Genomic DNA, 21,793 nt, shown 5'->3' with positions numbered 1-21,793 from the left:
ATGTTGTCTGAAATTTACATCCAGCAGACTTGGATACCTCAACTCTAATTGTCCTCAAAGGCTTGACTGATGACGTTGAGTTTTCTGGTGTTGAGTTTGGGTATACATTAAATGTTCATAGTATTCAAAGGCAACTGGAAGAATGTTCATTTTGTACAGTTGTCAAAAAACAAAGAAACAGCCAGGAAGACCTGAGAAACTTAGGCCAGGATGTGCCTTGGGCAACTGGGAAAACTTAGAGAATCTAGAGAAGGAAAGTTATTTTCGGGCAGTTGCAGTGTCTGTTTGTCTGTTTGTTACTGTTCTCTTTTTCTATTCTTTTTTTTTATCATGGTGTAATAGTTTGCTAAGATCACGTGCTGTGTGGCTGGAGGGTAGCTGACGTCTCTTTACAGCTTCATAAAATGTACATACAGACTTCATAAAATGTAGGAGTTATTGCCATGTAAAGTCAGCATTGTAACATGGCATTAAAGCCATGCATAACCTGGATCGGGATCCAGCTTACTGACAGATCTCAGAACACACTTGGTAAAGAAAAAACATTGGAAGGAGTGCTTCAAGATGGCTTCTCAGGGATCAGTATTAAGCCCAAGGAGTCAAACATCTTCATCAGTCATCTGGAAATAAAGTCAAAGTAAGCGTACTAAAATTTTGCAGATGAAACAAAAACTGGTGAAGTGTTAAGTGATGCTGAAGCCAAGGCAGTCATACACAGCAAAGCAGTTGAATTCCTTGGCAAGGTTGGATCCTCCTGATGTGTACTTACAGTTCGGTGCAAGATCAGCCTTACTCAGGTAATGCTGGGATGTGAATCCTGGAAAGTAAGGATGTAGAAAAAACCCTCTGGATTGCATCAGATTGGCCATTAAGCACGAGTGCCTCAGTTTACAGCTACGAGAAGAAGGATTCGGTTATTGCAAAAACAGGCAGAGAGCAGGAAGCGAGAAGTTAGGGGCCTAGGAAGCAAAAGATCTACCTAGAATACTGAGCAGGTAGGAAGGACCTTCATCCAATGCCCAATTGTTATTAATGTTGAAGAAAAATAGCAAGTATGCTGAAGAAAAGCTGCAAAATTGCACAGAACCTCAAAAAAAAAAGTGGCACTGACAGAGCACCTTATCTGAGATCATCGGAATGAAAACCTGAAGATGACTTTATTAATGAGGATATCCCTGTGGACAAGACACCAAGTATTAAATGGCTCTTTAATCTAGCAGAGGAATGTGGGATGAGAATGGCTGCTTGAATTCGGAAGTTACATTACCCTGAAAATAGAAACCAGGCTTCAAGGTCTTTTAGAGAAAGTCTCAGAAGAGGTAGCAGAGCCACCATCTCTGAGTGTGCTCCAGTGCAGAAGGGTGGGAGCCTGAAAACGCCCTCTGGAGAACTGGACCCAGTACATTGGAAGCAAAGTGGAGTTACTGAAGAATCTGTTCTCCAGGAGCTTGAGATGTGATCTGATGGACTGACTGTGAGTCACTGCCAGTGGCAGCCAGCGCAGGTCTGAGCAGGGGCAGATGGACTGCGGTGGTCAGTGGAGCAGGAGGGACGACTGGTGGCAGTGCAGAGCGGGTGCTTGCTGCCCTCTGCGTGCCCCTCTCTCCATGAGGTGTCTTTGTCTTCTACAGCACACCAGCCCGGAAGGTGGGATCCACCTGAACTGCCATTACTGCCACAACCTTTTCACCGGGAAGCCAGAGATCCTAGACTGGCAGGTGAGGACTTTTCCCAGGGGGATGTGGAGGCTGAGGTCAACCCCTGCAAGGACCACAGAGCTCTTCCTCTCCCTGCTCCAAGGAGAGTCCTTTCTGAGCCATTGCTCTGAATGCCTTGGCCATAGAGACGTGCCTGGAGATGCGCCTGAATGCTGCTCTGCTGATGTTCAGCAGCACGTCAGAAGGGTGGGAGGAGACCTCCTCTGCCAAACCCTGCCAGGGGAGCTGGGGACTTGTCTCAGACCCGTAGTCTTGCTTCCCTGGGAAGCGTGGGGACCTCCTGCCAGCCTGCCTGACCTGGTGGTGGTCTTTTTGGCAGGACAAGATGTATCAGTTCTGCTGCAAGGATTGCTGTGAGGACTTCAAGCGGCTACGTGGGGTAGTGTCTCAGTGTGAGCACTGCAAGCAGGAGAAGCTGCTGCATGAGAAGATCCGCTTCTCAGGGGTGGAGAAGAACTTCTGCAGCGAAGGTACTTGGGGAAGGCACGGGAGAGGCAGATCCCCCATGCCAGCCCTTGCTGGGGGAGGAGAAGAGAGCATGGAGTGGAACAGAGGGGAGACTGTCTAGCCAGGCCCTGGGGCGAGAGCCTCACCATGCAGTGAAGGGAGGACTGTCAGTGGGGATGGCTTGCTGTCCAGCCAGGCCCTAGGGCAAGATCTTTACCGTTCATTGTGTCCTTGGGGAGGGCTTTCTCACAGCTTTTCTCTCTCTGGGGGCTGGGGAGACAGCAGGTGGCAGCTCCGCTCCTCCTGTCATCATGCACTTCTACGCTCTTGCGTCTGGGCTGGCCTGACCTGGCCTTGCCCTGCCTGCTGGGTTCCTGCACACAGGAGGTTGGAGTCAGACTCTTCCTAGAAGCATGGAGGTGAGAGATGGCAAGTCCCCATGAGGTCCCATCTTATCCCAGCCCCAGGGGCCAGTGCTGGATTGTTCCCTACAGTGTGTTGCGTGTGCTCTGTTGTCTCCGCAGACCTGGATTCTGGTCATGTTTGGGTCAGGGAGGCCCCCAGTTCATCCTGGGAAGGTTTCACTCCTATTGTTTCTCCGCAGGGTGTGTGCTTCTTTACAAACAGGATTTCACCAAGAACCTGGGCCTGTGCTGCATCACCTGCACCTACTGTTCTCAGACCTGCCAGCGGGCGGTCACCGAGCAGCTGGAGGGCAGCACCTGGGACTTCTGTAGTGAAGACTGCAAAAGCAAATACTTGCTCTGGTACTTCAAGGTCAGTATTGGCACTGGCAGCTTGTGCTAAGTGCTGTGGTGGGCACGGCACCCAGATAAGTGGGCATTGCACTGAGGAAGCTCGCACTGCTGGAGTCTGGCTGGCACTGCTGCGGAGAACCTGGCACTGCTGGAGTCCTGCCTGGCAATGACGGGACACTGCTACGGGGAAGCTCACGTAGCTGGAGTCCCCAGCTGATCCTGCCAGAGCACTGCACTGAGGAAGCTCACAGTGCTGGATCGGCGGCTAGTGCTGCAGTGAGAAGTTCGCACCGCTGGAGACCCCGGCTGGCACTGGCAGGGCACTGCTGTGGGGAAGCTCACAGCACCTTGCCATGTGCACCTTTCACTGGAGAGTTGTGTTGCACTCGGAGGGGGTGTGGTTAGTTACTCGTTGTTTCTCTCCTGCTGATGCGGGCTTTAGGCAGCTCGGTGCCATGCCTGCAAGCGTCAGGGGAAGCTGCTGGAAACCATCCACTGGCGAGGGCAAATCAAACACTTCTGCAACCAGCAGTGTCTGCTGCGATTTTACAATCAACAGAACCAGCCCAACCTGGACACGCAGAAGGGGCCCGAGAGCCTGCTGAACAGTGAGTAGGAGGGAGGGAGGGGACCTGCATAGCTCAGTCTGAGAGACACAGGGAAGACTGAACAGCAAGGGGTGGAAGCTTCCTGCCTGGGACTGGATGAGACGCTAGGGAACAATCCTGCACTGGCCCTTGGGGGGGAAAGGACGGAGTGGGACCTAATGGGGCTTCTCCATCTCTAACGTCTATGGTTCTATGACACACAGGGCCCAGACGGGAGGAGCCGGTGCCAGCGTGCTGCCTGTAGCTCACACTCTTAGCGAGGATACTCAGGGATTTAATGGGCGATTCCATCCTCATGTTGCCAGCGGAGAGCTCGATATGCAGGGTTAGGGGACAGCGTGGCTTGGCATGATAATCCACCTGCAGCCCCACACCACCTCCGAGCTGTGACCTTCTCAGATCTCATAAGCTAATCAGGATTGGGCCAGGTCAGTGCTTGGATGGGAAGCATTCAAGGAAAACACAGGGTGCTGCAGGAAGTGGTGCTGGTGATGCTGTAGGTGGGCTCTCCTCAGCCAGAGCTGAACCTAGACCGATCTTGAGGGAGCGCAGAGCCGCTGGAGGCACTCTGTCTTGTGAAGTTAGATTGGAGTCCTACCTAAAGGTTGCTGCAGCTTTGGGGAATTGCCAACCCCTGTCCTGGATAACCCCATTCTGCATCCATGGAGTTCCAGCTGGAGAGGAGATTTTCACTGCCTGTTGCCTCATTTCCTATCGTTAACTTGAGCCAATTGCTCACAGAAGATTGCAAAGTGCTTTGGGGTCCCTCAGGATGGAAGGTGCTCATAGTGACAGTGACAAGACATCGCATGGCCCTTGGACGCTCGTGTAGTTTCATTCTGCTTGGTCTTTCAGAGGCCACGATCTTCTAGGTGATCTGTTTGATCTAGTTAACAGAATGCCTGCAGTTTGTGATGTGACTTCCTTCAGTTCATCAGGCTTCAACTGATACCAGTATTGCAGGCTCAGGGCTTTGCAGTCCCCTGGGATTTCACGAGGTGTAAAACCCTGACTAGGGTGCACTGAGGAGGGGAAACCAAGAGGAGGACCTTCCCTTGAGAGACCTCATTCTCCATCTTCAGGTTCTTCTTGAGGCCTCTCTTCTGACAGCAGTTGGCAAATCGCAAGATGGGGGAAACCCTGGATGTCAGAACTGCTTCGAGAGCAAAGCAGAGCTGCTCTGCCAGGAGCAGACAGTTCCTCCAGCCAGGGGAGTCCCAACCTGTCTTCCAGGAGCCACGCTCTGTAAAGCACCGTGTGAGGTGACAGCTCAAGTGGCAACAACTGAGGTGACCTGGACAAAAAACTGATGGTTTCAGCTGGCACTGGGGTGTCCAGAGAAAGACTGCTTGATGGGGCACTGTCCTGCTGCCCCGGTGGAGGAGGAGGCATTGAGCTTACCATCTCTTGTAGCTCACCACGTGATTTTACAGCCTTAGCGTTGCTGTTTGATTTGTCCCCTGCTTTCAAGGCATCTTACCTGTGAGGCATCAGTAACGCTGCTGTGGGAACACAGGCACAGCAAGCAAGCCACTGCCTGCCAAGGGAAGCATCTAGTTCATGCCATTTGGCCCTTGCCTCTTGGAGACATGGACCACAAGACTCTTGAGTACCCTCTCCACCTCCACCAATTGCCAGGACCTGACCACCACCCTCCATCACGTCTCTAGAGGCCCCCAGGAACTTTGCTGTTGAGCACTTGGTGCATTGCCCTTCCCCGTGCTGCCTTTCTGTGCGCCTGTGAGGCAGAGGACGCAGGGCAAGCAAGGAAATGCCCTTTGGTAGCACTGAGTGCTCGGCTGAGCACAATCTCCAGGCTTGGTAAAAGCCAAAGTGCAAGTGCTGCTGGTGGCACTGAGTCTTCTACGTTCTTGTATGCCTGTCCTCTGCCAGCTGTGGGAAAGGTATGGACAGCTTTGTCCTGGGACTGCGGTGTACTGGTCAGTTTGCACTGGAAGGCACTGGTGCTGGAGCCAGAGCTGCTAGGTGCTTACACAGAGCTTTCCAGCCCAGCAGGCTGGGCAGGGTGTTTCAGGAGGAGCAGCTTGTCAGTGCTGGTGAGGAACAGCTTCTGCTTGGTCCAGCCAGGGTCTTCTGTGCACCTGGCAGCAGTGTTGCAAGCTTGCAAGGGACTGCTTGGATTTTAGGTCCATCTTGGGCATTGCTGCTGACCGCTTGCTTTTTTTACCTAAAACCATTAATTCCAGCAGTTCTGTCTGCCTGGTGATCCTCAGGGAGCTTACTAACAAAAAGAGTGGCCACTCCTTTGCTCAGAACAGTATGTGTGGAACAAGTGATTGAGGAGCTCCTGCCACAGAACTGTGCCCAGAGGCTTCCAAAGGAAACTGGTTCTGTATAGGGTCGTCTAGCTGCAGAGGAAGTCATGCCTGGTGCAGTTTATCCATGGCAGCTCCTTGCTGCTGTTCTGAGAGTGAAAACCAAGCCTCAGCTTTCTTGAGAGCCTGGACGTGCAGCGTGTGGAGCTTTGTGGTGGGAGGGTTTTCTTGTTTCCCATAGAGCTAAATCTTCATCCTGTGGGACATTGACCTTTGCTTTGATTGTATTATAGCAAAGACTCTGCTTTTGCTCTACTCCGCAGCTTGTCTTTCTCCATCCAAGCCATCCATGTTTCCCACCTAAACTTGCTGCCCATTCACTTTGGGAGGGTCATGGGGAACTCTTGCACCCACTGAGATGGTTGCACATCCCGTGGCCGAATGCCTCGCTGTGGGCTGGATAGCTTCCTTGGATGGGAACTTAGCTGTGCCCTCTGTGGCAGTCACCAAACGGGCTTTGCTGCACCTCTGTTTGCTGAAGAGCAAAGCTCCTGGGATTCTTGGGAGCTGCACAGCTGCAAATACCTGTGTGTTGGTCCTTGGGGAGTCTGGATCTTGCCTGGGGGCCGATCTGTAGGAGGTGCAAGTGGAGCTGCTGCTCCGTGTGGGTGCTCTGACCTGCTGCTTTCCTTGCAGGTGCCTCCTTCACACGCGGCCCATGGTGGGTCAGTGCTGTAGAAGGCAGCTCTTTTTCTCAGCCACACAGGTAACCAGGGTTCACGGGAGGCTTGGATGAAGGTGCTCTTTTAGCTCAGCAGCCTTTGAGATGGGTGTGGGTGCTCTGCAAAGCAGGTGAGCTGGAATTATCATCTTAGCAAGGATGATACTGTCACCATCTGAGAGTAGTGTCTGCCAGGGACGCCTCTTATCTGCTGGCAATCCCTGCTCTTTTGCATCTCTAATGCTGGGCAAAGCCGTTTCTGTACTTTCTGGGATACCTTGTAACTGCTATTAGCCCTGTCACCTTCTTCCCAGGGATCTCGAAGCACTTTGCCAAGGTACTGTGGCAGGGAGATGGAGGCACAGGGAGGGGCCATGGCTCGGTACAGCAAGCCGGTAGGCAGAGCTGGGAATAGAGCCCTGGCATCCTCTCTCTACAAGGGGCTGGGATTTCTCCTGACCTGCTGTGATGGGGATGGGGTGGACCACAAGGGAACACAGATTGACACGGCAATGACTTGATTGTGGAGTTGTAGCATTTTCTAAGGTGCTAGGGCGAGAGATTTTTGGAATGACTGACTGTTCCTGGAGTGGCCAGGAGCAGTTTCTGGGGAGCCTGTCACTGCCCTGTGGCCTGTGGCTGCTGCCACCTCCAGTCCCAGCAGTGGGACCTGTTAGCCGAGGAGCTCTTGAACTAAGAGGCATCGCTTTCTCTTACAGGTCAGTCTTCAGAAACAAAACCACCCGCTTCTTCCCATCAGAAGGCAGAGACTAACACGGTAAGGCTGCTGGAGATAGGAATTTGCTAGATAGCACGAGGGGGCTGCCCTCACTCAGGTCTGCAATTGTCTGTGGAGATCTAATTCTCCTGTTACCACTGTGTTTTAATGGTAGTGGCCTGGGCAGTGGGAGCTGATATGAGCTTCTGAGCAGGGCAACATCAGCACATCTCCTGAGAGGGGGATGGGTGACCGTTGCCCGGGAATGAAGCATGGACACCAGAGCAGTCTGTCGCTGTGTGCTGGCTCCACTTTGCACAGTGCTCACCTGTGCTTGGGCATAGCCACTGTCCCACTGCACTCCCTGCTGCTCACCAGTGCCAAACTTCCTGCTGACTGTAGAGATCCCATGTGGGTTTGTTCCCTGCCACCGTCAGCTTGGCAGCCCATTGGCCAGATGTAACTCTGGGAACATGTACATGTGTGCTGTGGGCTGCCAGGCTCCAGGAGGCTGAACCAGTGGTTGAAAAGAGGCAGTGCTGCTTTCAGTGGACACCAACCTCCTACTTTCTGCATTTCCTCAGTTGTCATCAAAGACCTCCTCAGCCCACATGTCTCCAGCCGCGCCGCCTCCCCCACCCCCTCCAGTTCCAGCCACCCCTCGGAAGAACAAAGCTGCCATGTGCAAACCACTGATGCAGAACCGGGGTGTTTCCTGCAAAGTAGAAATGAAGTCCAAAGGATGTCAGACAGGTAGGACAGTAAGACACAACTAACTGCAGGATTAAAGGGGCATTTTGGAAAGGAAGGTTGCCTGTCTCTACTCCAGACTGGATATGAATCCAGCTTGAAACACTCTATAGAACTGCTGAACGTTTGGCATCATGCTGAGGGAGTGTCAGGGGCGTGCGAGGCATGCACAGCCTTGGATGGAGGTTGGGAGTCCATTTCCATGAGCAACAAAAGGAGCACTGCAGCTTGAATCCACCTCTCTTACAGTATGTGAGGCAGCTCCTTTTCTTCCAGAGACCTTCAGCTTGCCTGAGGAGCTGTCTGTCCAGCAGGTTCCACTGTGAATGCTCTGTGAATGCACTGTGTCATTGCGTGCATGTATGCCTCTAGCATATACAAAGTAATTAGATCTCTCAGTAGGATCAAATAAGAGCAGGGCTTGCACCACTTGCTGAGGCAGGTTTCTCCTGCAGAACTAACTGGCTTGCTGCTGCTGCTTCAGCTCTGCCTGTAAGTCAGATGCTGATGTCTGGAGGGGCTGTGGTGCTGTGTGGTTGGCTGTGTGGGCATGGCTGTGCATAGCTAGGCTGGGTGGAGGAGCTGCTGGGAGCAAGGTCACTGATGTACTTTTGCTCTTGTCAGAGGCTGACTGGAAGCCCCAGGTGATTGTGTTGCCAATCCCAGTCCCGATCTTCGTGCCTGTGCCTATGCATATGTACTGCCAGAAAGTACCTGTGCCTTTCTCCATGCCTGTCCCGGTAAGCGACACACTTCACCTGCTTGTGTTCTCTGTCTCAGTCCTGCCTTGCTGTAGTTTTCCTGCTTCTCTGTCCTCTTCTGCTGCCTCTGCTTACCCAGCAGTTGGCTGAACCGGAACCCTGTGTGAGCACAGCACATCTGATCTCTGCCTGGTGTGCTGCTGTCAACAGGTGCCTGTGCCAATGTTTCTACCCACCACACTGGAGAGCGCAGATAAGATTGTGGAGACAATTGAGGAGCTGAAGGTGAAGATCCCCTCCAATCCTCTAGAGGCTGACATCCTGGCCATGGCAGAGATGATTGCAGAGGCTGAGGAACTGGACAAAGCCTCCTCGGACCTGTGCGGTAGGTTCTGCCGTGGCTCGGGCTGACCTGATGGCTGGCATTGCCAAGGTTTACGTGCTCCTGAAACTGGAACATCTGCCCGGACTGCAGCTCCTCCAAAGCCTTTGAGAAGGAGCAGAGTGGAGCAAGCCCTCAGCTGCTGCTGAGGAAGTACCAGGAGGGGAGAACTGCAGCAAGGAGCAGTGCCTGCCACCGTCTGCTTTGGGGTTGCCGCTCTTGGCACACATTCACTGATTTATTCACAAGGCTGTTCAGGCTCTTACCTAAAGTAGCTCCCCAACCAGAAGGCTAACAGTCCTGACCTCACAGGTCTTTTTAGCTGGGGGCTGCATTCCTCAAGCCCCGGTGACTGGGGCTGTGTCTGGGTGAGGACGGAGGTCTAGTTTCTTGCTGTGCAGGGAGAGCTGGGCGGCGCAGTTGTTGTGGTGCTGATGTGAGCACAGGACTGTGCCCTAGGGAGCCTGACTTCATTTTCCAGTTATCATGAGACAAAACAGTTTTTTGAAAGTTATGTTTCTCATCTGCTTTTGCATTGCAGACCTGGTGAGTAACCAGAGCGCAGAGGGTCTCCTGGAGGACTGTGATCTGTTTGGACCGGCAAGGGACGATGTGTTGGCTATGGCTGTCAAGATGGCAAACGTCCTCGATGAGCCAGGCCAGGACCTGGAGGCTGACTTCCCTAAGAGTAAGAGCTAGGTGAAGCAGGCATGTGGGGCTGCTCATGCTGCAGCAGGGTCCTGCTGCCCTCAGCCCACCTTTGCCAGCAGCATTAAGACCTGTGTGAACTTACCTCCCCATGCCCTCTGACTGACCCTGCTTGAGGCCAGGAGCTGAGGGTCTTGCAGATGACTGCTCGCAGCAGGGGTGAGACCACCACTTTTGAACAAGTCTGTGTTTTCTGACTAACTGACCTCCCGAGGACGTAGGTCTGCAGGAAAGGGAGAATGAGAAGCTGATTCTAACAGCACCGAGTGTAGGGCAAAGGTGATAGTGTGCTTACAGATAATGATTGCAGACGATCCAGCGAAGCCCAAGAGAGGCCTGGACAGTGCATGACATTTTGGGAAATGGCAGAATTGCTGTGTGTGTTTGTCAGAGGGCAGAAGGTTGGGAAGAAGGAGCGGACATGCTCAGCAGTGCTGAGGCAGTATAGTAGCAGCAGAAGACAGAGAATTGGGGTACTTGTGCCAGACTGTCACCACTGCTGGCCTGGAATGAAGGCATGAAAGATATTCCAGATGTTTGGTTCTGGTTAGCCTGAGAAATTTTGCAAGTCTGGCAGGTGATCGTGTTTCCTTTGTTGGGCTGTGGCTAAATGTCTGTGCCAGGCAGAAGTGGTGGGCACAGGGTTTTAGGCTGCATGTTCCCTCTACAGCTGGCTGTAAGAACCAGACCAGAATGGCAACTTGCCTTAGATGCCTGCCTGTTTTCTCTGCTGGGGACAGGATGAGGTGTCTCAGCTGATCTCTTATTCCTGTGTTTCCTTTCAGATCCTCTATACATCAACCCCAGTGTAGATTTCCTCTTTGACTGTGGGCTGGTGGGCCCCGAAGATGTGTCCACAGAGCAGGAGCTGCCTCGTGCTGTCCGAAAGGTGAGCTGTTAGTGGGTGCTGCCTGCTCAAAGCCTTGTGGATTTGAAGTGGGAGTTGCCATCTGGGACACAGTCTGAGGTGAGGTGTGCTGGGGAGGCTGTACTCCCTCCCTTCAGAGCATACCTGGCCTGTGGGCCACTCTCTGAATGGAAATATGTTCCTGTTACTATGGAGCAGCCCTGAATGCAACATGCCGTGTGAGAGCTGGCCTCTTCCCTGCCTGTGGTCCTCATAACTAATGGATCTTGTTAGCTTGGCTGTCAGCAGAAGGATGCCTGCTGGCATTGGCACAGGCACACTGGGAGGGAACTAGCTGCCAGCAGGTCTGAGGAGCAGCTGGGAATCTTGCATCTGTCCCAGGTACATGCCTCATCTCACAGTGCACCTCTCTGCAGGGACAGAAGCGCCTGGTGCTCTCTGAAAGCTGTTCCCGGGACTCAATGAGCAGTCAGCCCAGCTGCACAGCACTCAACTACTCCTATGGTGTGAATGCCTGGAAGTCCTGGGTGCAAGCCAAATATGCAGGGGGAGAGAGCAGCAAGGGAGAGGAGCTGCGCTTTGGCCGTAAGTGTCCTGTCTGTGCGGGGCGGAGCGGCAGGCACCTCCCAGCAGCTGATCCCAGCCCCTCGAGGTGCTTCTCGCCTTGCAGGATGTTGTCTGAGGCTGCGGTGTTTGTTTCCACAGCCAAGCCCATTAGGATCAAAGAAGACATCCTGGCCTGCACAGCAGCTGAACTCAACTATGGCCTGGCTCAGTTTGTCAAGGAAATAACGCGGCCCAATGGAGAGCGCTACGAACCAGACAGCATCTATTACCTTTGCCTTGGCATCCAGCAGGTGAGGGAAGGCTGCTTGTCCTCCCTTCCTTTGCAGCCAGACCTGGGGGTCACATCTGGTGGGGGGGTTTTCTTACCCTTTATTTTGCCTTCTGGAGACCTACGACAGCAACCTGCCTGGTTCGGTCTTCGTTCCTGAGCCCAGTGGGAGCTGACAGGCATTCCCTGTCCTTGCACCCAAGGAGCACATCCTAGAGGAAGGCTGAGTGAAGTCTCCAAATTCAGCCTCAGTCCCTTCTCATTCATCAACTCTGCTTTGTGATGTCGTGCAGTTTCTCATGGTTTTCAGGAGTAGATGCCTATAGCTAAGCATCTGCTCTGCAACTCTGCCTGTGCAATCCTGGGCTCTGTGTGTGTCCTGGCCTTTATGGGAAGGGTTTGCACCAGGTACCCCTGTCTCTCTTGACTGTGTGTTCTGTTCTTTCTAGTACCTGCTTGAGAACAATCGTATGGTGAATATATTTACAGACCTTTACTACCTGACCTTCGTGCAGGAGCTGAACAAGTCCCTGAGTGGCTGGCAACCCACAGTCTTACCAAACAGTACGTGTCTCCATATTACCTTGACTTACCACACACATAACCCATTTATGCTTTTTGCCTTGGATCCTCCAGTCTGTTTGCATTCCTCCAGCCTCAGTCTTCTTTCTTGGCACAGGCAGTGCTGTTCCACTGCGTTTTAGGGTCATCCTGACCCATACTGACAGCAGAGCCAATCTGGTTTATGCCTCAGCAACTTTGTTTCCCAGAGTCAGGCTGGCTGGGAGCAGAGTGTGGCTCATTTGTTTCTTGGAGCAGTTCTAACCTTTACAATAGTGAATTTCAGTGGTGTCCGAACCCTTTGGGAAAGAGGATACCAAACCAGCAGGTGTGGTGGCCCATGTCCTTCCCTTCCCACTCTGTCAGAAAGCCCTGCACACTGTTATGAACGTTGGCCATGGTTGCTGTCATAACACCTTGTGAGCAGAACTTTGCAGAGGCTTTCCATGATGCCACAATCTGGGCTTCCTTCCCTGCAATAAACAGGTAGTTGCTGTAGCTTCTCTTCTGCATGATGGCTGTTCCAGGCAGAAGCCTTTGGCTCCAGACCTGTGTGTCTGGAGAGGGGCTGGCTTTTCTATTATCTCACGTAGTGAGGGGAGCACTGACTTGGAGTCCACTTCGTGGCCATCTGTGGGGATGAGCTGTTAGGATTTATTGGGATTCTGGGCTGAGATTTACCTGTGCTGTGGAATGGGCAGGGTTAGGGTCCACCAATGGCTCCGGAGGAGGAACCTCATGGGAAGGCAGGCATTGTGAAGTGTCAGCACCGAGTTGAACTCGGAGGGGAAGGGATTGCTCCAGGCCCACGTTCTTCAGATGCGTGGGGCTGGCTCCCAGCCACTGCTGGCAGGCACATTGTTCTAGTTCCCTCCTGAAAGAACACGAGGCCACTGTGGGTGTTGACCTGGTTCTTCCTCTGTATTACAGACACAGTCTTCTCACGTGTCGAGGAGGAGCACCTCTGGGAGTGCAAGCAGCTGGGCGTTTACTCACCCTTTGTGCTCCTTAACACCCTTATGTTCTTCAACACGAAGTTCTTTGGGCTGCAGACGGCGGAGGAGCACATGCAGCTCTCCTTCACCAACGTAGTGCGGCAGTCTCGCAAGTGCACCACAGCCCGTGGCGTCACGAAGATGGTGAGCATCCGCTACTGCGCTCCTGCCAAGCAGAAGAAAGGCCGAGGTAGGGTCTGACAGAACATCTCTTTGTCCCTCTCCCTGCCTTCTCTGTCGTGTCCCAGCTGTGATCCTACCCCTATCCCGCCTTTGCAGATGGTAGCACTGGAAAGAGGAAGCGTGAGGAGGAGATGCCAATGTTGGAGCAGCGGGAGAACAAGATGAACCCGCTTCGATGCCCCGTCAAGTTCTACGAGTTTTACCTCTCTAAATGGTGAGGCTTTTCTGGATCAGAGGCTTGTGTTGTTTTGGGGCCACCTCTCAGTTTCAGGGAGACCCAGTGGACTAGCTGCTGCTCTCTGCACGTTCTTCCATCAGCGTTATGCCTTGACCAGGGTCTGCACTGCTGTAGACTGTGATGGAGAGAACGCTTCTCTCTGTCTGCTTTCATTCCTTATTTCTTGAAAGACATGGAGGGGTGTATGGCGCATTGGTTAGGGAGCTTGCTTTGGAGTGAGGACTACAGTGCATGGCCTTGTCTAGCCCAGAAGATGAGACACTTGAGCCCTCCTTGATAATCGAGAGGGCGAGCCAGGCCTTCTGAGTCCCTGCTGTTGATGTCCTAGGTCTCACTTTCCTTTCTCCTTACAGTCCTGAGAGTATGCGGAACCGCAACGACATCTTCTACCTGCAGCCTGAGAGGTCGTGCATCGCCGAGTCCCCGCTTTGGTATTCAGTCATCCCCATGGACAGGAGCATGCTGGAAAGCATGCTGAACCGCATCCTGGTGGTGAGGGAGATCTACGAGGAGCACAGCCGGCTCAGCAGCGTGGAGGATGATATGGACTAAGCACAGGGTGCTGCTGGGCTCGTTCTGCTCCAGCCTTGGACACCTCATCTCCGTGACTCCTGTTTTGGGGGCCGTGCAGCACAGCGTGGGGCCGGGACTGCGGCAGTGCTGTCCCCACATTGTTACTGGACTCGAGACATCTCATCCTGCTCGTAACAGGCCTTTCTTACCTACGTGGCGCCTGCGCTCAGCCCTGTCCCGTGCCAGGTGGGCCATCTTCCCTGGGGCCAGCCCCTGCAGCACAGAGGTGGCAAAGCCACCAGGGTGGTGGCCCCTTTTCTTCCCCATCCTCCCGCTCCCCAGGGCTGCAGCCCCTACCCCCAGCTCTGACAGTAATCCCTTCTCCCTCTGCCCTGAGGCAGGAACCGCACAATACGGCAGAGTGCTGCCTGGGACCAGCAGGCTCTGAGGCTTTTAAATTCCCCCCTTCCTTTGGCATCAGCTCACAGAAGCTGCACGTGGCACGGCAGGAACGGTAGCTCTGCTGCAGTGGGACAGTGTTTTCAGGGCAGCAGGGAAGGACCGCCGGCAGAGCGTGAGCTGTTGCATAGGGGAAGAGTTGTTTCCAGGGTTGGGGGTTGGCCAGGGCTGGCTGTTGGGAGCAGATGAAGTTGGTGCTGGAACGTGGGGTCAGAGGCCCAGCTGGGTCGTCTCCCTCAATTTTGTCAATGTTTTCTGAGTCGGCAGAAAACTGACTGACACGGGTCTGTGCCAGTGCTGCCCTTCCCTCCCCACTGTCCCCATTCCTGATGTAGCCCCCCTACACAGGGCGAGGTGCCACCAGCATTGCAAGCTGGCTGGGGTGCTGGTGGCAGTAGTGGGTCCCTCTGCTCTGCTCCAGGCTCAGGCAGCCTCTGGCAGAAGTGAGGGGATCTGCTTGGCCTCTCCTCCCTCCCAAAGTTGCAGGGCCCTAGTGCCCTGCCCAGAGCGGGCTGGGCTCCTGCTGTGCTGTTCCCTGCTGCCTCCTGCCCCTCCTTGTGTTCTGGTTGGTTTTCCTGAGCTGTACATGGGTCTCAGCACTGTTTGTTGAGCCTGTATATATTGTTCTGGGCCTTGGCCTGGGGCCCTCTGTTCTCTGTGTCCATGTGGAGAGTGAGCCACTCACCAGTCTTGTTGTAGTGATAACAGGGCGTTAGGACTAACCCTGTGTCTCTGGAAACCATTCATTTCAAATAAAGTTGCAGAAAATTGCTGGCTGCCCCTGCTTTCCCCAAGCAAGGGGTGGGCACTGGCATGCAGCCCCTTGCTCAGCCGCAGCCCCAAACAGGGAGCTTGTCTGTGGGGCTGGGATCCTCCCTTCCCTGGGCTCGGCCTCTCCCAAATGTGCTGCGTGGCTCTGTTGGGCAAAAGGGCCCTTGTCCCCTCAGCAGTGGGTGATCCCAGCTCAGCATGTCCCTGCAGCCAGATCACGGCCCTGGGGAAGGAGAGCTGCCACCATGCATCTCCTCTCCGTCCCTCCCTTGCTGTGCTGCCCGTCCTGCCTGCTCCCCACCCACAGAACTACAGCCCAGCAATGGTGGTGGCCCTTCCCCAGCCGTTGGGGTCATGCATGAGATGGATGTTCAGGCAGCAATGCCACAGTGCCCACGGGCAGAGCAGGAGTCAAGTGAGGTGCAGTGGGTGTTTATTTGCTCCTCAGGGCTCATGGTTGGGGTAGTGGGGTTTGCCTCTGCACCGGCTGATCCTGCTGCTCCCGAGCCATGCTCAGCTCATGCTGGCCGTGGGGTCTGTGCCACAGGCCTGGAGATGGGAACCACAGCTGTGGCCACCACAGCACGGCAGCCCACGCATCGTCCATCCCTGAGCATCCCAGCAGGCACCAGCTGCCTTCACACTGCCAGGTCCGCTGCCCGCGCCTTCCCACGGGACCCACTGGCCACCCCCAGCCACGCACCAGCCTTCCCCAGAGGTGCCAGGTGTGGTCTGCTGGCATCCGTGGGGTCGCCACCACCAGGCAAGGTGAAGTGGGCACTGTGGGACCCTGCAAGGCCACCAGGGCCAGGCAGGATGCGGGATCTGGGACCTGGCCGCTGCTGGCACTTGGTGAGGCCCAGGTGGTAGATCTCCACCAGGTTGAGCAGCAGAGACACGCAGGCCACCCCCAGCATGAAGAGGATGAAGATGGTCTTCTCGGTGGGCCGGGAGATGTAGCAGTTGACGGTGTTGGGGCAGGGCCAGCGGCCGCAGGTGTAGAGGGGCTTCAGCTCAAGCCCATACAAGGCATACTGCCCTGCTATGAAGCCCATCTCGAAGAGAGCCTTGAAGACAACGCTGCAGACGTACGTCCTCAGGATGGCCCCACGCATGTGGACCCGGCCCTGAGTGTCCCGTGCTGGGATCCGGGGTTTTCTCTGCTGCCTCCGGGCCCCGCCGCCACCCCGCGCTGCCGCCTGCTGCTGCGCCTTCTCCTCCAAGTGCACCAGGTGCAGGATGTGGCCCAGGTACACCAGGCTGGGGGTGGAGACGAAGATGATCTGCAGGACCCAGAAGCGCAGGTGGGAGATGGGGAAGGTGCTGTCATAGCAGGCGTTCTGGCAGCCGGGCTGCTGCGTGTCACAGGAGAAGCCGGCCAGCTCATCACCCCACACCCGTTCTGCAGCTGCCCCCAGCACCAGGATGCGGAAAACGAAGAGGACGGTGAGCCAAACCTTCCCCACCACCGTGGAGTGCTCCTGGGCGTTCTCCAGCAGCCGCCCCAGCAGGCTCCAGTCCCCCATGGCGCTGCAAGACAGCCACGTTACAGACGCACACACGCGTGCCCGACCGCAGCCCCATCCCCAGGGTGGGCATGCAGGGACCTGCACTGGGGCTGCCCCCACTTCATGCACCCCAAACCCCCTGACCCGGTGTGGGCAGCTTCTGGCGGGAGCAGCCCCAGCAGTGGTGTGGGCACGGCTGCCATGGGGACACCGCCTGCACGGGGACCCCTCACCGTCGCAGGTACGTGGCTGCTCCCACGCTGTCACCAGAGTGGTGTGGGATGCTCCAAAGCCGTTTCCCCAGCGCTCACAGTGCGGACAGGTCTACCCGGCTCCGGCTGTCCGTCCGTCCACCCGATGGTGGGCAGAAGGTTAGCGGTTCGTGATGCAGCTGCAGGCTCCATTGGCTTTTTTTTGTGATTGGCAGATGAAGCAGCCACTGGGGGAAAAATTTCCCCTCTATTTTTGGTCTGGGCACTTTTCTAAATATACTGTGGGGCTGCAGGGGCTGGTGCTCAATGCCATCAGAGGGTCACCACTCCCACACGCGCGCTGCTGGGACACCGTGACCGCAACCACAACTGCACCTGGGGACCGCGGCCCTCCAAACCCCCAGGTATGGGGCTGGGCAGCCCTGCACATGGGGCAGCAGTAGCCTGGGTGCAACCAGAACTGCTCCTCTCTGCTCAGGGATAGGCACCCCACGCTGGCACCGCATCCCCACCCCGAGCACAAAGCAGGAAGGCAGCACCTGAGAATGGACATTTAATGGCCCGAGCACGCAGCGGCTGCCCTGCCCTCCCCATCCCCGCTGTCCAGGAGGGCCGGCACCGGGCGTGCAACACAAAACATGAGGGCAGCGTGCGCCCCCCCCGGGGCTGTGGGGCGGCGTGGGGCTCAACACGCAGAGCAGCGGTCGCCCTTCTCCTGCAGGCTGGGGTTGCGGCGCAGCATGTCCTTGAGGGATCCGTCCTGCTCCGTCAGCAGCTGGTTGATCTCGTTCTGCTTGTACTCAGAGGAAAGCTTGTGGCCGTAGAAAGAGCTTTTCCCCGAGGAAGGGTTGGAGTTGTGTCGGCTGCGGCGCGCACAGGCCCGCACCACCAAGTAGACCAACTCGGCCATGTTGAGCACGATGCAGACGCTGGAGGTGACCAGCATGAAGACGGTGAAGATGGTCTTCTCGGTGGGCCGCGAGACGAAGCAATCCACCGTGTTGGGGCAGGGATAAGCCTCGCACTTGACCAGCCGCACCATCTGGTAGCCGGGGTAGATCATGTAGAAGAGGTACATGAAGACGGCCTCGAAGAGCAGCCTGAAGACCACGCTGCAGACGTACGTCCACCACAGCGATCCCGCGATGCGCATCTTGTGCTTCTTCACCTCCTCCAGGTGCTTGGCGTCCCCGTGGCCCGTCATCATCAGCAGCTTCTTCTCCTGATGCTGCTGGTAGGCCACGTGCATGGCCACCAGCAGGGCCGGCGTGGTGACCAGGATGAGCTGCAGGGCCCACAGGCGGATGTGCGAGATGGGGAAGAAGTGGTCGTAGCAGACGCTGTTGCAGCCTGGCTGCTGCGTGTTGCAGGTGAAGGCGGACTTCTCGTCCCCCCAGACGCTCTCGGCTGCCACCACCAGCACCATGATCCTGAAGATGAAGATGACGGAGAGCCAGATGCGCCCGATGGCCGTGGAGTGGCGGTTCACCCCGCTCAGCACCGCGTAGAGGCCGGCCCAGTTCATGGCTCCTCACGCCTGGCAGGGAGCAACGAGAAGCGGCGTTAGGAGAGGGCCGGACCCCGGCTGAGAGCCACCACGGTGGTCGGTGGTGGGGGACATGGGAGCAAGTGGCCACCGCAGAGCTGAGGGTGGTGGGCAGGGCAGACAGAGAGCAGGATGGATGGACAGACAGCGTGACGGCAGGACAGACGGCAGGACAGGAGCTGCTGACACAGCTCAGGGCAGCACTCTGCCCCACAGCTCTGCCGTCCCCTGCCCCCAGCCCAGCCCCATAGCAGAAGGTCAAAGGGCTCCTAGCGTGCAGCCAGGAGCTGCTGCAGGGCCTCTGCCCCATGCGGGAGCAGAGCTGACCTTTCTGTCCCATTGTGGCTCAGTGCCATCCTCCTGCCCTCCTCCCCACCCCCAGGTGCTGCACAGGGTGGGGATGACGTTCCCAGACCCCCACCCACACCCAGTACTGAGCTCTGCCCACTCCCACAACAATCCTAGAGCACAGCTGGGGACCCCCAGCCCTGGGATTGCAGCCCTGCAGTACCACCCTCCTCCTGCCCCAGCCCTGCCTTGCCCTACGCACCCTGAATGCCAGCACGGAGCAGCACGGGGGCTGCTCTGCACCCAGGCACAGGGCTGGGAGCCACCCCAGCGCATACCTGGCAGTGAGGAAGAGTCCTGCTGAGCTGCCCCCAAAGGCCCCTCTAAGGTCTCATGTCTCCTGCAGCAGAGCTCTGCTCCGCCTGCCCTCGTCTCTGTCCACCACTGCCCTGCACTGGAAGTCATATGCTGCTTTATAAACTATTTGCATACAATGGGGCCTTTATGGGCTCCTGAACAACACACTTTAGCATTCAGATCCAACGCCCCGACTTCCGCCCACCCCGGCCAAACAAAGTCCCTGTGTGCTGCGTCCCCGCTCCCACCTCGCCCCGCGCCCAGCACGGATGTGGCTCCTCCGCCGCCACCGGGGGGGTCTCCGGGTCGGCAGCCACCTGAGTACGGCGGGCGGGACGTGGCAGTGGGGACGGTCACCTCCCCGAACGGCGAGCACCGAGTGCAGCCACGTGCTGGGGACACGGGACTAAGCCGAGCCGCGTCTCCGTGCGGCAGCGATGGCACAGCGGGGCCGGGAATGGTGCCATCCGTGCCTTCCCGTGCACAGAGAAAAGGGGTCCCCGTGTCTTCCACCAGCCCCAGACACGGAGCGGCACGCGTGGCACGGCTCCAGCTCAGGGCCAGGCACGGACGTGGCACGGTGGGGAGGAAGGCGGGGACAGCGCGGCGGTGCCCTCCGTGTGCCAGCCCCGCAGCCCCGATGCCGAGCGCTCCTTGCGGCCGAGCCCCGGGTCCCCCCCGCGGTACCCACCTCGCCGACGGGACGGCGGAAGCTCTCGGTCCCGCACACCTCCCGACGCAGCGTTCGGAGCTGCACCCTGGACTTTATACCGCCCCGGTCGCCGCCCACCCCTCCCAAATCGCTCCGCTGCTCTTTTCCAGCGCCGCAGGTGTGTCCCGTTCCCCTCGCCGTGCCTTGGGGTCAACGCACCGCCCCACGGCCCCGGCCCGTCCTATCGTTCCCTCCGCGAGCCGTGCGCTGCCGGGCGGGGGACACGGGGCTCCGCACACCCCCACGGAGCAGCTCCGGGCGTCGTTGGTCGTTCCCGACACCCAAATTTAATGGGAAAAAGCGCAGAGGGGAAAAACAAACAGCCTCTGTCAACCATTAACTGGCGGAGCGGCCGCTCCAAGGTCCCGTCGAAGAGATGGGAAACGGCGAAGGGGCCGAAGGGGCACTGGGGTGGAAGCGACGCGGGGCTGCGGGGCCCGGGATGGGGCTGAGGGCGGGGAGGGGCGGCCGTCCCCCATAAGGGGCTGAGTCAGCACTGCACCCAGCGCTACACCGCGCTGGGAGACGGAACTGCGGCGGCAGAGGGCGCTGCGGGGCCGGGATGGGTCGGAATGGGAAAGGAGATGGGATGGGGATTTGGGTAGGGGTAGGGATAGGGATGGGGATGGGGAAGGATGGGGAAGGAGTGGGGAGGGGTGGGGTGGAGTGGGGTGGAGACAGGAACGGGAATGAGGGTGAGAATGAGAATGGGAATGGGAATTGGATGGGGATGGGGATGGAATTGAATGAGGTGAGGATTAGAATAGTAATGAGATGGGATGGAATGAGGTGAGGATTAGAGTAGGAATGGGGATGGCATGGGGATGAAGATGAAGATGGGAATGTGGATGGAGGTGGAGGTGGGAGTGAGGCTTGGGGTGGGGGTGGAGAACTGCGAGCGGTGACCCCAGGACAGAGCGTGTCAAGTGGGGACGTGTTGGTGCCATCAGCAGCTGCTGCCCTTTGTACAGCAGCAAAAACATTGTGCAAAGCCCTCGTGCAGGGACAGGCTGTACTCCGAGGGCAGGACCGGCCCTTGGCCGCAGGGAGCGGACGTGGGCTCACGGGTGGTGACGCCAATCCTGAGGTTGGCAGCACGGTGGTGATGTGTGAGGCTGTGGGTACGGGAGAGGCGTTGTGCTGGGACGGCACCCGGCTGCAGGGCCGCGCTGACGCAGTGCTGCTGCCGTGGGGTCAGAGCGTCACAGAGGGAATCCGTGTCCAACCATCACCGACGCGCAGTGGAGCCGGGCAGTGCTGTCAGAGCTGAAGTGATGGCATCACGGACTCCCCAAGGAGGCAGATCCCCCTCGTTGGAGTCTGCTGTGCCAGGAAGGGTGCAGACAGCACAGAAATGCTTTGTGCTGCAGAGCGAGGTCAGGGGAACACAGTGCTGGTGGAGCAGTGGGTGCGCTGTGTGGCTGGGCCCTAAGCTGGGGGGGTGGGGACCTGGACCAGGACCAGGACACAGCAATGCTGCTGCACTCCCACAGGCGGTGGCTCCTGGAGCATCACGGACACACAGTGGCCTCTCGTGCCCTCTCCATGCCTCGCTGCCATCGCAGTTCAGTTTATTTCTGCTTCTCTATGCCTGCAGCTCCAACCACATCCCCGGAGCTGGAGATATCCTGTGTCCTCACACGGATGTTGACCACGTGTGTTCTCAGGGATGCGGTGTCCGCTCTCTGCTGATGGTGGGGACGCCCAGAGCAGATGGCAGCAGGCTGGGGAAGATGGCAGAAGCAGGATCTTAATGGCAGCATGTTGCCAGTCACCACCTTGCACCCAGGGTCCTGCTGGGGTGGCCGTGATGGTCCATGGGGACAGCAAGGAATGGGGCACAGAATACAGAGAGAGCTCCTGTTGTGGGGCAAGAACCTGCCTCTCCACCCCGTGCAGGGGATTGCAGGGCGGGCAGCTGGCGTTGTCCTTGGGGTCTTTGGGGTGGGCTGCCATCCCC

General features: G+C 56.9%; 3 protein-coding genes across 8 annotated transcripts in view; 1 reads left to right on the top strand and 2 right to left on the bottom strand.

Annotated features, from left to right (window-relative positions):
* Positions 1-15,210, top strand: part of ZMYM3 (zinc finger MYM-type containing 3) — a 30,360-nt gene extending 15,150 nt beyond the window's left edge. For 4 of the 5 annotated variants that reach the window (XM_052673630.1, XM_052673629.1, XM_052673628.1 and 1 more), the window contains exons 10-25: positions 1,632-1,718; positions 2,038-2,188; positions 2,770-2,942; positions 3,366-3,531; positions 7,248-7,306; positions 7,831-7,999; positions 8,621-8,736; positions 8,908-9,082; positions 9,621-9,767; positions 10,573-10,676; positions 11,072-11,240; positions 11,361-11,512; positions 11,940-12,054; positions 12,982-13,236; positions 13,326-13,443; positions 13,821-15,210. In XM_052673630.1, the coding sequence (XP_052529590.1) occupies positions 1,632-1,718; positions 2,038-2,188; positions 2,770-2,942; positions 3,366-3,531; positions 7,248-7,306; positions 7,831-7,999; positions 8,621-8,736; positions 8,908-9,082; positions 9,621-9,767; positions 10,573-10,676; positions 11,072-11,240; positions 11,361-11,512; positions 11,940-12,054; positions 12,982-13,236; positions 13,326-13,443; positions 13,821-14,019 (2,355 nt within the window). In that variant the 3' untranslated portion in view covers positions 14,020-15,210. The remainder of the gene's footprint in view (positions 1-1,631; positions 1,719-2,037; positions 2,189-2,769; positions 2,943-3,365; positions 3,532-7,247; positions 7,307-7,830; positions 8,000-8,620; positions 8,737-8,907; positions 9,083-9,620; positions 9,768-10,572; positions 10,677-11,071; positions 11,241-11,360; positions 11,513-11,939; positions 12,055-12,981; positions 13,237-13,325; positions 13,444-13,820) is intronic. The other variant, XM_052673631.1, reaches the window with a different exon arrangement.
* A 416-nt stretch (positions 15,211-15,626) lies between these two features.
* LOC128076213 (gap junction alpha-3 protein-like) lies at positions 15,627-17,346 on the bottom strand. Its single transcript, XM_052673641.1, has 2 exons — positions 16,952-17,346; positions 15,627-16,740 (listed from the first exon to the last, which is right to left on the bottom strand). The coding sequence occupies exon 2, from the start codon at positions 16,734-16,736 to the stop codon at positions 15,849-15,851; it is 888 nt and encodes a 295-aa protein (XP_052529601.1). The 5' UTR covers positions 16,737-16,740; positions 16,952-17,346; the 3' UTR covers positions 15,627-15,848.
* Positions 17,347-17,470: 124 nt separating this feature from the next.
* GJB1 (gap junction protein beta 1) lies at positions 17,471-19,945 on the bottom strand. 2 transcript variants are annotated; one of them, XM_052673642.1, is made up of 2 exons: positions 19,813-19,945; positions 17,471-18,467 (listed from the first exon to the last, which is right to left on the bottom strand). In XM_052673642.1, the coding sequence occupies exon 2, from the start codon at positions 18,453-18,455 to the stop codon at positions 17,616-17,618; it is 840 nt and encodes a 279-aa protein (XP_052529602.1). In that variant the 5' UTR covers positions 18,456-18,467; positions 19,813-19,945; the 3' UTR covers positions 17,471-17,615. The 2 variants fall into 2 exon arrangements, with proteins under 2 accessions (XP_052529602.1, XP_052529603.1); XM_052673643.1 differs by lacking the exon at positions 19,813-19,945 and adding an exon at positions 19,103-19,218.
* Between the last annotated feature and the right edge of the window lie 1,848 nt (positions 19,946-21,793).

The sequence above is a fragment of the Tympanuchus pallidicinctus genome, unplaced genomic scaffold (assembly GCF_026119805.1).
Source record: "Tympanuchus pallidicinctus isolate F22 unplaced genomic scaffold, pur_lepc_1.0 scaffold13, whole genome shotgun sequence".
Lineage (NCBI taxonomy): Eukaryota > Metazoa > Chordata > Aves > Galliformes > Phasianidae > Tympanuchus > Tympanuchus pallidicinctus.
This window is presented reverse-complemented; position numbering and strand designations above follow the sequence as displayed.